The sequence below is a fragment of the Etheostoma spectabile genome, unplaced genomic scaffold (assembly GCF_008692095.1).
Source record: "Etheostoma spectabile isolate EspeVRDwgs_2016 unplaced genomic scaffold, UIUC_Espe_1.0 scaffold00569763, whole genome shotgun sequence".
In the NCBI taxonomy this organism is placed as follows: domain Eukaryota; kingdom Metazoa; phylum Chordata; class Actinopteri; order Perciformes; family Percidae; genus Etheostoma; species Etheostoma spectabile.
In genome coordinates this window covers 3,504-19,544 of record NW_022605307.1, presented here as the reverse complement: position 1 = coordinate 19,544, position 16,041 = coordinate 3,504, and the positions used below count along the sequence as shown (strand labels likewise).

The window sequence follows — 16,041 nt, the reverse complement described above, 5'->3', positions numbered from 1 at the left end:
TGGCACCCCACGGTGCTGTCCCCTTTGTGTCTGGACTGTACGCAGGCTCTATGAGTGATCGCGAGATCTTCAAGCTGTCGGGATTGTAAAGCTGCTGAAGCCAGGTGTGGCGATCATGGTGGACAAAGGGTTTGTTGTGGACAACTTACTCCTCATAAATCGTAGCGAGCTGCCTTTCTCAGCAACAAACGACAAAGGAGTCGAGAGGACGTCAGACAGACAGTCAATTGCCCGTCTGAGAGTGCATGTGGAGAGGTGCATAAGGAGAGTGAAAGAGAACAAACTGTTCGACAAGGACATACCACTGTCCATATGCGGGGACATTGATGAATTGTTCAGTGTGGCCTGCTTCCTGGTCCATTACCAGGATGGGCCGTTGGTGAAGGCGTGGGCAACTCCAAAAAGTTTTATTGATTTCTAAACGACACTGGGCACAACTGCCACATGTGCAAAACCACAAATACAATTGTTTTATGTGATAACTGGACATGTACAAATAAAGTGTAAAAATCCTCACTGAGATAACACACACACACACACACACACACACACACACACACACACACACACACACACACACACACACACACACACAATCAGAACACAGTAAAAAACACTAGCATCAAACATCAATACAGAAAATACTTTCTCATCTTTACAGTTAGTACAATTTGAGTGACTCCCCACTACTCAATAGTTTCTTTAAAGAACAGATATAGTTTTTACAGTATTCATTTTACGTAAGGTAAACAAGACAAGATAAACAGGATAATTTATTGAATTGCTGGGGAAAAAACTATGTCTAATCACTAATGAATGTGGTGTTTTCAAAGCTTTCACCTCCATTACTTTCTGAACAACAGGAAGTAGTTTACCTTTTTATAGCTGTGTATGTAACCTCAGACATCTTACCAGGACATGCTGGTATCTTTGCTCTTTTACCTGTTTTTCTCAATGGTACAGTGTGTAATTGTTTTATTCTTATTTGGTGTTTGTATACAAGAAAAGGCTTTCTGCGCTTTCTCTATATAAATACTGTAAAGATCTATTTTGCTTCTGAAAATCATTCATTGTGTAATTGTTAACATTACGTTAGCTTTGGGTTTTTACTGACTTGAAATGAAAATGAAAACCAGAGATGACTTTAGAACATGTAGAATTTACTAAGGAAATATTAAACACTTATTCAATGATCCAACATCTGTGTCAATCTGAACAATGAAACCACAACATACAGGCTTAATTACTGAGCCTAATGTTAGTCCAGGCTTTGTATATATTTGTAAAGATGAACTCTAAAACCAGGACAACAACATGTGGTCGGGACGGAATGGCAACGGTGGTGGAGGGGGTGCGTCTGGGTGGTGGATGGTCACCCTACTCACTGGCACTGGGTGCTGGAATGAAATAGGGCTGTCTTCTTAAATGGTCCCAAAGGCTGAAAAGACAAGGGGGACATCACTACTTATGGATAGGGTGGTAATTAGTGGAGCAAGGTCTGCCATGAAGTCCCGGTATGCCTCGTCGACCTTCAGAACATCTGGGTCTGGCAAGTCCCCCCCGCACTGCGCTTACTCCTAACCTCATGGACATGTATGGTAATCAGAGTAGATCCCAGCAAGGTCTACCCATCAGCAACTCCTGCCCTGCCAACATCAAAAGGGAATACTCTGGTAGGCAGCAGTCTGTCACAGCAAGACACTCAAACACATGGCTTCTGTTATCAAAATATGTCAAATATTCACAGATTAGTGACCTGTGAAATTAACCTTTAACATCCATTCAAACATCAAGGCTCTAACAATATTATGGAGCTCTCCTCTCTTTGTGCATAATGTAGCGTTTTAGAAATAGTCCTGTAATCCTCATCTGTGCCGAGATGTTGGCTGTGCATGACTGACATGTTTTTCAGTGTGTCCATTCTGCACATGTGGATATTGAAAACATTATTTATTACAGTTTCACAATCCCCAGCCATCATGTATATGATGGATAAGTCTGGTTGCTGTGGCAAATTTGACAACTATCCAAGGCCTGAAGGGTTCCCTGTGGGTACGTATGGTTAATTAGCTTCAAGCTGATTTCTGATACCTGCACAGCACTGTAGATTATATTCATTAATCAAAAGTTTGTTTTTTCAAAAGCAGAGGTAAGAGCAATGGCAAAGGAAAGGCAGAAGAAGGATGACCATCATTTGAGTGAGTTTTAATTAATATATTTATACCGTGTTTAACTCTGTAAATGTTTGAATACACGTAGATGAGGTTATGGTTGGCATTGTGTCATCTTCTTTGTTACACTATCATTTTTATGAAAACATTTTCAGATGGTGTTTTGTCAGCTAATCAGGGATTCCTTTCCTTTCTCTTCTCTTTTTATTTTGTAGTTGAGAGAAGACGACGGTTTAACATTAATGATCGAATTAAGGAATTGGTCCCTTTTATTCCTAAGTCCAATGACCCGTAAATTACTTATTCTACTCACTACTAGTCGCTGGAATCATTCCTCCACAAATAGATCCCTTCCTAGTGGGATTGCAATGTTACACACAGACCCTGTTCTGTGAAAAAATGTGTTCTAAAGTTTAGCTGAAGACAAATCAAGTCCATCAGTATAGTCAATAAGTATCTTCCAAAGTTGCAGTGCTCTTAGTACAAAATTCCCTCTTTGTGTTTCCTAGGAAGTTTTGTAACAAAAACACTGGAAGTTACACACTGTTAATCCTCAAATGAGATATTATCCCCCATCTCCTACGTATTGCATGAGAGTATATTATTTTACTTAAGTCACTGGAACTATTTGGCTACATAGAGCTGCTTTACATGATATCATCATTTGATTGGTAAGATTATGGGGTTAAAAGCACCACTTAACGCTCACGCTTCATTGTCTTTGCCCTTTGATTTTGCCTGGGGCTCTGGAAAGATCCCAGCATATGCATGAGGTGCTCCACTCACACATACCTAAGAACACACAAACCCTGAGACTGCCTTTCATAAACAGATCAGGCTCAACATAGCTCTTATTGAAGAAAGCACATTATGAATAGTACTTGTGCTTGTTAGCATTAGAAATCTTTAATACTTGTGTTCATTCCTGTCTTTAAATTTGAATATATCAATACAATCATGAACAAAAACATCTGTATCTGCCTTCGAGGCTTCAGATTTGTCCCGTTTAGTTCTAGTAAAACTTCCACCGAAGCCATTTCATCAGGCAGCTCGGGGTCATCCTTACGACTGCCTGGGATCTCAGTGACCTCCCCTGGCTACATTTATAATGCAGCATTCGGGTTTGCAGATAACTCAGACTTAACTGCTAGTCACCCATGTGACCTCCTCCTCCTCACTATACTATTCAGATTCAGTTTTTCAATGCAATGATTCAATCAAATTCAAATCAAATTTGGTTTCTGTTGGCACATATTTCACCCCATGTTAACTCCTCCGCTAACCAATTTGGATTAGTATAGTGCCTTAGTGGAAGAATTACTAGATTGTTTACTTGAGTATTAGTAGTATTACCACAGTGTAAATGCCCCTCATCAAAATAATTGCTTAAGTAAATGTACATAATTATTAGAATTAAAATATGCTTACCAATATACTTATAGTACCAAAAGAACCAATTAGGCAGAATGGCTTATCTATCTATCTATCTATCTATCTATCTATCTATCTGTCTGTCTGTCTGTCTGTCTGTCTGTCTGTCTGTCTATCTATCTATCTATCTATCTATCTATCTATCTATCTATCTATCTATCTGTCTATCTATCTATCTCTGGAATATACTTTCATGTACTGATGCATTATTGTGTCACCTGGTAAAGGTGAAACTCATTTATTTATTTACTGCTGGGTAGCGTAATCTATAATACATCATTTAATCATAATAATAATAATCATAATTTATTTGTTGATTTAGATTTTTGAATCTAAATCTGAAAAGTAACTAAATCTGTCAGACAAATTTAGTGGAGTAAAAAATACAATATTGGCTTCCAAAATATAGTAGAGTAGAAGTATAAAGTATTATAAAATGGAAATACTCAAGTTAAGTATCTCAAACCTAATAATTAAGTAAGGTACTTTAGTGAATGTATTCAGTTGTATTCCACTACTGGTATATTGCAGCCTACCTTTATTCTTGACCAAGTGAAACAGCACAGTGATCTGAGACTCGAGTCCCCCTCACACAAGAACAGAAGCCTGATTGCGATGGATGTTATGCACACTAATCTGTGTGTGTCTCTCTGGGGTTTGCAGGAGCTGGAGATGCAGCCGCGGGCTCACGGTCTGGTCATCACGTCTTCAGCACTCTCCTCTGCTGAACTTGCAGCCCGGTCCATTAAGCAGGAGACGCCTCTGGAGGACTGTCGCCAGGACCTGTACACGCTCCACCCCCATCACCAACACCCCACCTCCTGCACTCCAGAACCACTCGGCACTACAGCAGTAACGGGAAGCCAAGCTCCAAACTCAACGACATCCTCATGGAAGACACCTTATCACCGGTGAGAGGGTGAGACCCTTTGCTCTCGTCCGTCTACCCAGACACCTCAGAGGATGAGAGTGATCAGGCCTGTTAGCACCCCCTACTGGAAGACACCTCGCCTGCATCCCCTACCGTCTCCATCCTGCTCCAAGTGTTCCCGTCAGTAGCTAACACACTCCCAGCTGCTGGATAGGCCTTTCTCTCTTTGTGTCATGTGTTTGTTGTGTTGTTGCATTTTTTTCTTCCCACCCGTGTTTACATGTATTGAATCGTTTCCAGTCGTGTTTGGTCTTTTTAAACCCTCAACCTCGACTTCAAGGACTGATTGTGAAGTAGGTTTGCTTTAAACAATACTTTGATGACAATGAGTTGCAAACATAGAAGTTTTTTTATTTAAAAAAAGCATTTATCTTTAAAAAAGGTTAAATTGTGTTTTTTTCTATTGATTCCAAAGAATCGAGGGAAGTTATGAATCCTGGTCAGAAATGTCGATTTTTGTGTTGAGTTGAACACTGTTTTTTAAATCACTAGCAATAATAGAAGAAATAAAATCTATCCAAACCCAGTTGCACTTTTCATAGTGCAGTCTCAAAACTAGTAACATTGTAATCAAAAGGCCTGTTGTAGTCCCCACACAAGCACAAGAATCTGATTTCACTTGAAACATCTGATTATTGCATAATTCTCTAAAGCTTTGGTAGATGAGTAATGCAAGATGAATCAGTTCCATTTTATTGTATTGTCTGCAGTGATCAGAATAATACTGCTACTATTATAGCACACACAGTGTAATTGAATTTGAGAACTTTGTTACAGCACAGCCTCCATTTACTATGCAAGGGTTTAAATTGGGCCTGCACGGCAGCATTGTCGCTAGATAATGTGATCTCCTTATGAATTAGTCTGAAACAGTGGCCTAGTATGTATCATTTTGATTGATTTAAGTGCCTTAAAGTTGTTTCTGTTACCCTGGTGATGTGAGAGGAGTTGTAGACACTGATGCTAAATTTTGTTGCTGCTTACAGTGGTGTTTGGTGCTTCAAGGATTAACTGAAGAGTGCCATAGTACTTTAGAAAGCAGTAGGAAAGGCCGTCTGATAGAGAATTCATTTTTATAAAGTCTTTTATTGCTTATTTCTTTGTAGTTGTTTCTTAATTAGTATAACTTTCCTACTTAGTATATATGTACATTTAACAATACCAGGTTTCTTTCAAGCCGTGTCTGTGTTTTTTCAGTCGCTGCTGCCTAAACAAAAGGCAGTAAATGTCCCGCTGTTGCATATCACAGAAGATAACAAGAGCCTTAGATCCGAGGTACATGCCAGCCCAGGGTCTCTGGCATAGGCATTAGACCCCTCCTTACATCAACACCTGTGAATCTTCTGTGTGTGTGTTTGAATAAAGGGACAGAGCTGCAGAGAAATTGTTGAAGTTCCCACTAGAGCTGCGCTGCGGAAAGGCTGCTCTGGTGGTGGCTTCCCTTTTGCAACTGTCAATTAACTGCTCATTTGCCGCCTGAGTCTCGTTTTCTTGCTTGACCGTCATTATTTAGTAAGGTAAAGTGTTATGAACTTGACATTTTCTGGTGCCGAAACCTGGGACTCAACAGCTGAGAAAGTCCAGGACCGCTCCAGATCAAGGCCGAAAAATCTGTATACAGCCGTCCACCCTTGCGGGACGGGGCCATAGGTTGATCCGGTGCTGCCCTGGCACCTCTCGGTGACGAGTCCCATGGTCAAGCAGCGAACAGACAGGGGTAAGTGATGCAGTTTTTATGCTTCTGAGTGGACACACGTTCTACTGCAGGAAAGGTGCACAGGGGGGCCTGGGGTCCCGTTATTGCAAGCTAAGTGAAAGTATCATTGATGTTTATTCTTACTGTCTGGGACTATATTGAGTAATATATTCTGTTGCCTGGGGCCAGATATAAAGCTTGAAGTAAGTGTAAAGTTGGTGTTTATTTTCGGTCTGGGACACAGCTGAGGTGATAACAGGAAAATATCAGTTGATATTTCCAAAGCGACATTTTTCCCCGAGCGGGGAAACCGGTTAAATGTCTTGAAGCCATTCTGAATATTCAGAAGTTCGGCAGGGGTGATCACATGCTTTATTGATAGCGCTATCTTGTGTCTTGTTGGAGTTACTGTTTTGTGTTTTTTGTTGTTGTTACGCTATGTGTGTTGATTCATAGCGGGTTACTGTTTTGTGTTTTTGCTGTTATGCTATGTGTGTTGATTCTTAGCGAGTTGTTGTGTTGTTTGTGACCATTTGCTATTTGTTTGTGTTAAGTTTGGGTCCAATTGGGAAGCTTTCACACACAGATCAAAAGGTAATTATCATGTTGGTGAGAAGGTCTAACAGAATGCAGTGAATCAGCATTCCAGTGTCTTGTCTCGGTCTGGGACACCAGGTGGTGGGAGACAGGAGGTTTCTTCTTTCTTGTGGGCAAACGGTGTCTATATGTTAATTGTCTTTTGATCTAAACCATTTGGCAGAGACCGTGGGAGAGAAGGGGGTAGGTAAGAGAACAGAAGGTCTTGAATTAAAAAAAGGTCAGGAACCACGGAGGGCTCGCTGATCCCACTCTGAAATCCAAACAAAATGGGAGCAATTTCAAACAAAGTTGAAGTTTCATTTCAGTTGAAGTTTCACATAATTTGAATTGGATATTGAGACACTGTGAGACAGATGCTGACCGTGGTTCCACTGAGGGTATTCGGTGAAAGTCTATCCTTTGTTTTGGGAAATTTTGGTATGACAGATAAAAAGAGCTAATTAACATCATTTCATCCAGTACGGACTAGAACGGGGTGACGAATAGATTTCAAAATCATACAGATAAACAGTCATCAGGGCTGCTTATCAGGATTTTCATCAAAAATAAATCTATCAGAGATAAACAGTTATTGTAGCTTAAATGAAGTTACAGCTGTTTGCAGGTTTTCACGCAAAGTTTACCGAGAACTAAACCAGGCCGTATAGTGACGATTATACGTAAAATAAGTAGCCTACTTCGGCTGCTTGTTGACTATTTTTGGAAATGGATAACAAGAGCACACAAAATCACATGTTCTTCAGCGCCGATATTGGATGGAATGATGGTCCGCAGGCTTTAAAATGCTTGGTTTATTAGGTGAAACAAAACACAGGTTTCCTGATAATGTTTTTTTTTTAAGTTACAGATAAACTTAGAGTGCTAAAACAGGATTTAGAAGAAAAAGAAAAATTATAGAGAGGGGGACAAACGATTAGCACCCAAAATCTGATTCAAATAGAAGAAAAGCAAAATAATGTTTTAGTCAGTGGAGGGAAGAAGCCACTCATAGGGAAAGAAAACAGATTAAAAAAACTAGTAACTAAGGAGGGAACAGATAATGCTGTTGAAACACAGAAAGGAGATATGAACCCCGTCACTAATGCATTTTCCCTCTATCCGAGTCTTAAAGATGGCGATCAGCTGCTCGACCCACCACCACCCTACCCTCCTCCAAGAACCAGGCTGAGGGGAGAAACACTGTCCGTGTCTCCCCCAGAGGCTAGAAACAGGAGCAGACCAGATCCCACACAGCACCCACCTCGCTACAAGCTCTCTCCCTACAAGCAGCCACGGCCTCTCCCCACCTACATCTGACAATAACAGCAGCATCAGGTACTGCAAAGAATTTTTACAAGTCAGCTGAACAAGCTGAAAAGAAGAAAAATCACTTGGACAGTGTCAACGTTGGCCGGAGAGGGGGGGACACAAGCAGAGGTGACTGGGCGGACAAATGCCCATCCCCAAAAACATGAAGGGGAACGACAACAGAGGGGTCCACCAGCAGGGGATCGCACCTACAGCCAGCAAAGGGCGGATGAAAGGGAGGAGGGGAACGGGAGTGGTGGAGAGTCTGAGCCAGTCTGCACCGGAGAAGGGAAGTGAAAATGCAATTAACACACACTAACTAATCTGCTTGCAATGAAGTAACTGCTTTTACACGCTACAGCCCATAAACATCACACTCTTCCTCACACGATAGGGAAAAGTCTAGACGCAATATTGTCACCTAGGAAAAGAAAAGAAAAAAAAAAACATGTAGAAGGTTTTCCTACTTATGCAATGTGTTTATCTGAGGTGTATGAATTGGCTACTACGATCTTAAAGGTGTAGGGAAGGGAGGTAGAGTTTTTGGTTTATTTAGGTGCAACAAATTATGTCCAAAACATCTTTTTTGCAAATCAAAAGCTTTCTAGTAGAGTAGTTCTTGAAAGGGGTGCAAGTGGAGCAATTGTCCCAGAATTTTTTTTATCTCCCATGGATGTGTGGACATAGGGTTCTAGATGATTCAGAGCAGGAGAGAAGGGCAAAATGGTTTTTGCTCTCTCCTGTGTTCTGTGATTTAGTTAGGTAGAGGTCTAATGTTTGGGGCGTAGGAGTTATCTCGAGCTCCTACAGGTCTCAAGGTTGTGAGATTAGAAGAGGTCACAGCCAGTCTGACTCTGTTTTCACGTACACACACACACATTTTAGCTGATTTTTCAGTGGTATATCTGTCTCTGGGTCAGGCTGCCAGCCGCTGCATGAGGCCAGAGATGTGATTTAACCCTTGCTGACTTCAGGTCAGAACTAAACTACATTCCACTTATTTTGTCTCATCAGAAAGAGAGGACATGTTTGTTGAAGAATTTTCAGGGAAACAACGGATGAGCTTGAGTGTGCTTACACATACTGGCAAACCTTGACTGATAAGCAGAGAATGTTTCTCAGAGTCCAGCACTCATAAGCTCATATCTCTCTTCTGTCTAACCTTCCACAGATCAGTGGAGAAACTTGGGACACTTTGTCCTAGACTGTGACCAGCTGACTGACTGGACTGAAACCGTGGATGGGGACATTTACACCTCCCTTTCCACGGGAGTTTATTGGAAACTCTTGTTACACGATGTGACCGCCGCGCGCAGTGTGTTCCAGCGGAAAGAAGCGACACGCACACACACATTTATTTTTTTTATAATGCTGTGAATGTTTACCCCACAGAGATCTCACCATTGCTGTCCCACGAGCCGACACACCTGTGGGGAGCGCATAAATGTGGAAAATCTCGTAAAAATTGTCAGCCTGATGTCATCACGCCGCTCTCAGACTTCAGGCCCAAAAAATTATCAGTAGCCACTGAAACAAGATGGAATCCGACCGGTCTTTAACTCTCTATTGAAAGCAGGAGTTAGTTCCATGTCGCACGCCTATTTTCCCTGTCAAGAAAATTCGTGAGTAGGGGGAACCGGTCAAATGGTGTTTTGTTCAGGACCTCAAAGCAGTAAATGCAGCGGTCCACGCACGTGCACCCACCGTACCAAACCGTACGTTGTTCTTCAAGGAATTCCAGGGGTGGGCACATTATTTTTCTGTTGTTTGTTTGTCTAACGTTTGTTTGTTTAGCGTTCCAGTGGACAAAGACAGCACATTCTGGGTTGCATACCTGTTGGATGGTAAGGCATACACATTCACACGTTTAGGACAAGGATTTGTTGACAGCCCAACCGTCTACAATGAAGCTCTGAGAGAGAGCCTTGAGAGTCTAACTATTGCACTATTGCATTTTTGGTGTCACCTGGCAGCAGGGGGGCACAAAGCTAGTTTAACTAACTGCAATTTGTGAAAAAGAAGTGCATTTTTTTGGGTTGTGACATTTCAGCGTCAGGGAAAACATTGTCCTCATCTCAGATTGAGGAGATACTTTCCCTCCCAAAACCTGCACAAATTATGTCATTTCTAGGAATGTGTTCCTATTGTCGTGTTTTAATCCCACATTATGCTCGATTAGTTCGGCCTTTAGCTAACATAATACATGGTAGAGATCTGTATGCACACACCCAGTGCATCTGACTGATTTTTCACTTCCAGCTTCAGTAGCTGCAGAGTTCAGTGGACAGTGCAGGGTGCACCTTTAATAAGGGTGTCTGGCAGGGGCCAGATTCAAAACCTTGCCTTCCACGCCATTTTTCCCACATTTTGCAGAGTTGCAGAGAGCAGCTGTAAGTTCAGAACACTTAGCGGTTCAGGAAGAACCACAGAGTCCAATCCCTATCAGAGAGCTGACAAGCCCTGCTTAACAGAATACTTGTATCATATGTGGCTGTGATGAGCCATGAGGAGCCATGTCTCATGAGGGGGGAATGATGTCGCAGGTGGTGTTTCACACCTTCAAAGGTTTCAATTCTTACTTACAACACATTTTTTTAGGGGTTGCATTATCTGTTGCAGGCATAATCCACAGGGAAATGTGTGATCTAAATGGGTAATATTAATAAAGGGGTGAGTGCTATTATTGTTAACGACAACATGTTCTTCACAACATTTGAACATATGATGAAATTTGTTGATCTCACACCGTCAGAGATGAAAAAGCATTGTTTGGTGAGGTGTTTCCACTTCAAAACAAACTTCTTCAGTGTTAGCATAAGCTCTAATGACAGAAAGCAATCCCAGATGGGGAATATCAAGTCGGTTGTCAAGCGATGACAGCATGTTAAGAACAAAACTACGTACGTGCGAATGAGGGTAAGGACGCGCAGTAACCTCCGTGTGAGATCCTTTTTGGCAGACCACCCAGTGTGGGGGTTAGAAGCTTCTAGAGCCTCCTTCCCTCCACGGCTCTGTGTGAGCATGAGATGTTAGAGTAGGGTGTACAACTGTCTTTCTGACATAAGAATCCAGGTTTCTGCTGCCCTGCCCCACCCAGCAGAAGGACCGCTCCACACGCTGCAGCCAGGGGATTTTGTGATCGTAAGAAACTTCAGGAGGAGAAACTGGCAATCGAAACACTGGCAAGGTCCCTTCCAGGTTCTTCTGGTCACCCACAGCAGTGAAGGTTGCTGAGAGGGCAACGTGGGTCTACGCATCACACTGCAAGAGGGTTTCAAGACCAGAGGACAAGCCAGGCCCGCCAGACGCCCGGAAATCTGACATGAGACGTTCTGTGTCACCAACGTTGCAACACAACACACACCTCAAATGAGGCAGTGGTAAAGACTGACTCCGACGGTGTGTGACGTGCTAGTGGACGAACCTCTGACACCAGAAGAAATCCACAACACCAGAGGCAAGACCGCCTGTAACCACAGCCCAGTACTGCATCGCCCAGCCCCACACACGCACACAGCACTTTCCTGAAGGGCACAGCACTCGCTGTGACGATGGAAGAACACAGGAAGGGAAAGACATGGTGTATGAGACAAATGTATTCTTGTTTTCTGTTTTCTGTCTGTGGTTGTGGGGGTGCATTTTTTTAAACAGATATGATAGGCTAGTGCTGGACCAGTTGACGGCGTCACAAGGCGGTGTGTGCACGATTATTGGTACTACGTGTTGCACTTTTATCCCAGATAAGGACAAAGATGCTGGAATCATTCAGCAAGTCATCCTCAATTTGACTGCTCTTAGAGATGCTGCTGAGGCAGATAATGTGGTTAGGTTGACTTCAGGACCATGGTATGGATTATTGCTTAAAATTGTTACTCCCCTTGTAACAGTACTGGTAATAATTTTCATAGTGCTAGGATGTGTAATGCCTTGTGTTCATACTCTGATACAACGTACTATGTCTCAAGCATTGACCAACTATGCACATGTTCAATACCAGCAGCTCTCTGCTAAATCTGATCAATATAACAAATGTGTCCCAAGCCCACACGATGATGTATTAAACCACCTGTAAACAATACTTTTGAACTTATCTTGGCCAAAAGGGCGGCCGCTCCTAAGAGAGGGTCGAGAAGGAATTTTCCCTTTCAAAAGAAAGGTTTTCGCCTTCTCCTTGATAAGAGTACAGCCTTCCTGTGAGTACATGTGATTATTGAAAGCCAACTGGAGAGATAATTACTGATGTTTGTTAAATGTACAACAGGAGGGAAATGATAGAGAATTCATTTTTATAAAGTCTTTTATTGCTTATTTCTTTGTAGTTGTTTCTTAATTAGTATAACTTTCCTACTTAGTATATATGTACATTTAACAATACCAGGTTTCTTTCAAGCCGTGTCTGTGTTTTTTCAGTCGCTGCTGCCTAAACAAAAGGCAGTAAATGTCCCGCTGTTGCATATCACAGAAGATAACAAGAGCCTTAGATCCGAGGTACATGCCAGCCCAGGGTCTCTGGCATAGGCATTAGACCCCTCCTTACATCAACACCTGTGAATCTTCTGTGTGTGTGTTTGAATAAAGGGACAGAGCTGCAGAGAAATTGTTGAAGTTCCCACTAGAGCTGCGCTGCGGAAAGGCTGCTCTGGTGGTGGCTTCCCTTTTGCAACTGTCAATTAACTGCTCATTTGCAGCCTGAGTCTCGTTTTCTTGCTTGACCGTCATTATTTAGTAAGGTAAAGTGTTATGAACCTGACACCGTCTGTCAGTACAAGACAACACTATAAGCCTCTCACACTCAGCACATGCTTTGGTATGATGGAACCCCAAAGTGTTCAGTACTTCATAAATAATAAGGCATTAATGAATGATCATAAAAGTTAAGACTTAAATGAGTAGGTAAACCAATGAATTCTGAAATAATGTAATAAATTACTAAAAGTCGTTTAAAGTTATTTCATCATTATTTTCATATTAACGATGTTTACTTATTGTTTTTAATTCTGTACAGAATCTGCCCTTTTTAAAAAGTCTGTTTTTACTTAACAATGGCGTTGTTCCCCAAAGAAATGTTTATGTCAGGAAAAGTAACATTTTGAATTAGAAAAGTATCACTGGAGAAGGTGCAGTGCTACAGAAAGAAGAATGATAAAACATTTAATAGGAATGAGTATAGTAAAGGTATAAAACATTTTCAGTAGCGGTGTGGCTTTAGAGATGGCAATGTCGCTCAGCTCCCCACTTTGTCCACACTGAAACATATTACTGTACTGGAACTACTAGAGGGATTGCCTCGACATGTTGTGCCCAGTGGATGAATCCTAATTATTTTTAGGGAGCTCCTGACTTTTCAAGTAGCACCACTAGTAGGTTGACGTTTTGGGCTTTTAGTGAAATGCCTTAACTTGACTAAATTATTGAATGGACATACATGACATTTGGTTAACATATCAGGTCACCCAATGACTAGGGCGGTCCCTTAACTTTGTCCAAAACTTGATTCATGACCGAATACCTGCAATGCTAATGATATTCCCATCAGCCTCCACGGTACTTCCTGCTAACCAGCACTCAGAGACTCATAGGATTTATTTCAAAATGTTAGTCTCAGTCTTATTTATTTATGTAATGTTGAACACATTGAAGGGGCTTTCATCTGAATTAAGGCTAAATTCTACACTGAAAGTGATGTTTCCAAAGTTGTACTGAATATTCCTCCTCCTTCTGAGACTAGTATGAATGTAGCTCAAAGTGATGACTGTCAAAATGAAATATACAAAACAAATGGATATAAAAAAGTATCAACATAATTTTGGCATTTTGAAAACCCAAAGCTAATGTAATGTTAACAATGACACAATGAATGGTTTTAAACAAGCAAGGTAGATCTTTACAGTATTTATATAGAGAGAACGCAGAAAGCCTTTTCTTGTATTCAAACACCATATAAGAATAAAACAATTACACACTGTACCATTTGAGAAAAACAGGTAAAAGAGCAAAAATACCAGCATGTCCTGGTAAGATGTCTGAGGTTACATACACAGCTATAAAAAGGTAAACTACTTCCTGTTGTTCAGAAAGTAATGGAGATGAAAGCTTTGAAAACACCACATTCATTAGTGATTAGAGATGTAGCAGCCATAGTTTCTTCCCCTGCAATTCCAAAAATTATTAGACAAAATACTATATTGAAGACACAAAGGGGACAGCACCGTGGGGTTTACAATCCCGACAGCTTTACAATCCCGACATCTTGAAGATATTGCGATCACTCATAGAGCCTGCGTACAGTCCAGACACAAAGGGGACAGCACCGTGGGGTGCCATGCCAATCGTGGTCTTGAATGTAGCGTGTGATTTGCAGGTAGAGAAAACCTCACTCTGAAGGAGCAGAGAAGATGGTGTCTGGCAGAACATGTCTGTTCAATCAAGGACCACCTGTGTATCAGAAAAAGCTGCAAACTCAGGTGGCAGGTGAGCTCTCACTATCTCTGGAGGAATCCAAAGGCGCTTGCTTCCCAGCAGGCAGGACAGGAAATGAGTCCATGTGGAGATGATCCGACGTCAGAAACAGCAGAAACTCAGTTTCTGTTGATATAAAAACAAAAGCCTCTGTTTAGTTGCCTTGACATTGTTATTACAAAGTATAAATCAGAAAATGATATCCACATCAACTGGTTGGCTTTTACTTTTTAGTTAGATGTAGTTAACTCAAAAAACCAACTGGGGCAATTACAAAATAAAATATTCTGAAACTGATTTTAGAGTCCTAGTTAGGCCTCCAACCCTATGCACGTCATGATGCATTTGTTACCTACCGATGTTGGCTGATGGACTGCGCTGATGCTGGGAGATTCTGTCTTGGTGCTGGTTATGCGCACCATCTAGTGGAACACAGCAGGTTCAAGTAATCTCCAAAATGCCATGAAACTCCTGTAGGACCCAATCCTGGTATAAAAGCGTACATCGTCATCCGATGCAGACAGGCACTCTATCCCAAAATGCTGGCGAAGTTCGAGGACCTCCAACTGCTGTTGTAGCTCCCTAATCTGGCGACGTAGAGCTTCGTTCTCGTCGCCGAATTACTCGCCGTCGCTCCTGTTTGAGGGACTACAGTAGTGATGGTCGGGCGCCGTTTCGGTCTACTTCTTCTATTAATAATTACTCCCTTCCACAGATAAGGACTGTATGACGTAGAGTCTTCCAGCAGGGAGTTCCATCTTTATTGGTGAGGATTTCCAGTGTCTGAGTGCTGCGCCATGCGCGGTCTCAAGGAGCGCCGTCCGCCAGTAACCCCGACGCACGCAGACTAGCGAGGGCCCGTCCAACGCTGCTTGCTGCTTTCATTTTCTTTAAATTTAGAAAGCATTTTCTAAAGTGCTCATTTGTACAGTTTCTGCTCATAATATCCATACTGTTAATATAAAGAGTAAAAGTAATACCAGGAACTTCATTAGTATTTTTTGTTTATAACTTTTCATTAATTCTAATATGCCATGGAGCTAGATTTGAAAACGATTATGTTCTTTGAACGTTACCGGGAATGGGTCCATGTCTTTAACTGTCTGTGCATGAAGGCGTCTTCCGTAGGTGGGCGGAGCTTTCCTGAGGAATCAGCTTGTTAACTGAAAACACCTGTTCACGGCGTTTTAAAAGCAGCCAGCAAAAACTTTTTGGCTTGTCAACATGCCTTACAAGAAGAAAGGGTCAGTTCTTCTTTTCTTTTGTTTCTTAAATGTTGATAACTATTATATGTTTAACCATCCCCTCATCTTCTCTGAGCTCTGTGACGACGCTGGAGTTTGCTCGCGATTAGCTCCTTCCTGTGATGCTGGTTCATGTTAATTAATGGCGTTTCTGTTGCGTGTCGCGTGGCAGCTTGGATTTTTCGCTCTTTACACAGCAGAAACGTAGCCTACCTACGACCC

The 16,041-nt window shown here is 41.8% G+C and overlaps 1 protein-coding gene across 1 annotated transcript; it reads left to right on the top strand.

The window, feature by feature from the left end:
- Positions 1-1,516: 1,516 nt before the first annotated feature.
- Positions 1,517-9,327, top strand: LOC116685313 (microphthalmia-associated transcription factor-like). Its single transcript, XM_032510435.1, has 9 exons — positions 1,517-1,673; positions 1,960-2,052; positions 2,145-2,198; positions 2,387-2,462; positions 3,182-3,254; positions 4,266-4,387; positions 4,435-4,513; positions 8,028-8,143; positions 9,288-9,327. Exons 1-9 carry the CDS (start codon positions 1,517-1,519, stop codon positions 9,325-9,327), a joined length of 810 nt encoding a protein of 269 aa, XP_032366326.1.
- The last annotated feature ends 6,714 nt before the right edge of the window (positions 9,328-16,041 follow it).

What these genes read in the sequence shown, in the direction of transcription:
- LOC116685313 (XM_032510435.1), top strand. Translation starts at nt 1,517, where the DNA reads ATGCCTCGTCGACCTTCAGAACATCTGGGTCTGGCAAGTCCCCCCCGC. An exon ending in ATTCCTAAGTCCAATGACCC is followed by an intron (nt 2,463 to 3,181) that starts GTAAATTACTTA and finishes TGTCCCGTTTAG; the next exon opens with TTCTAGTAAAACTTCCACCG. An exon ending in GAGGACTGTCGCCAGGACCT is followed by an intron (nt 4,388 to 4,434) that starts GTACACGCTCCA and finishes CCTGCACTCCAG; the next exon opens with AACCACTCGGCACTACAGCA.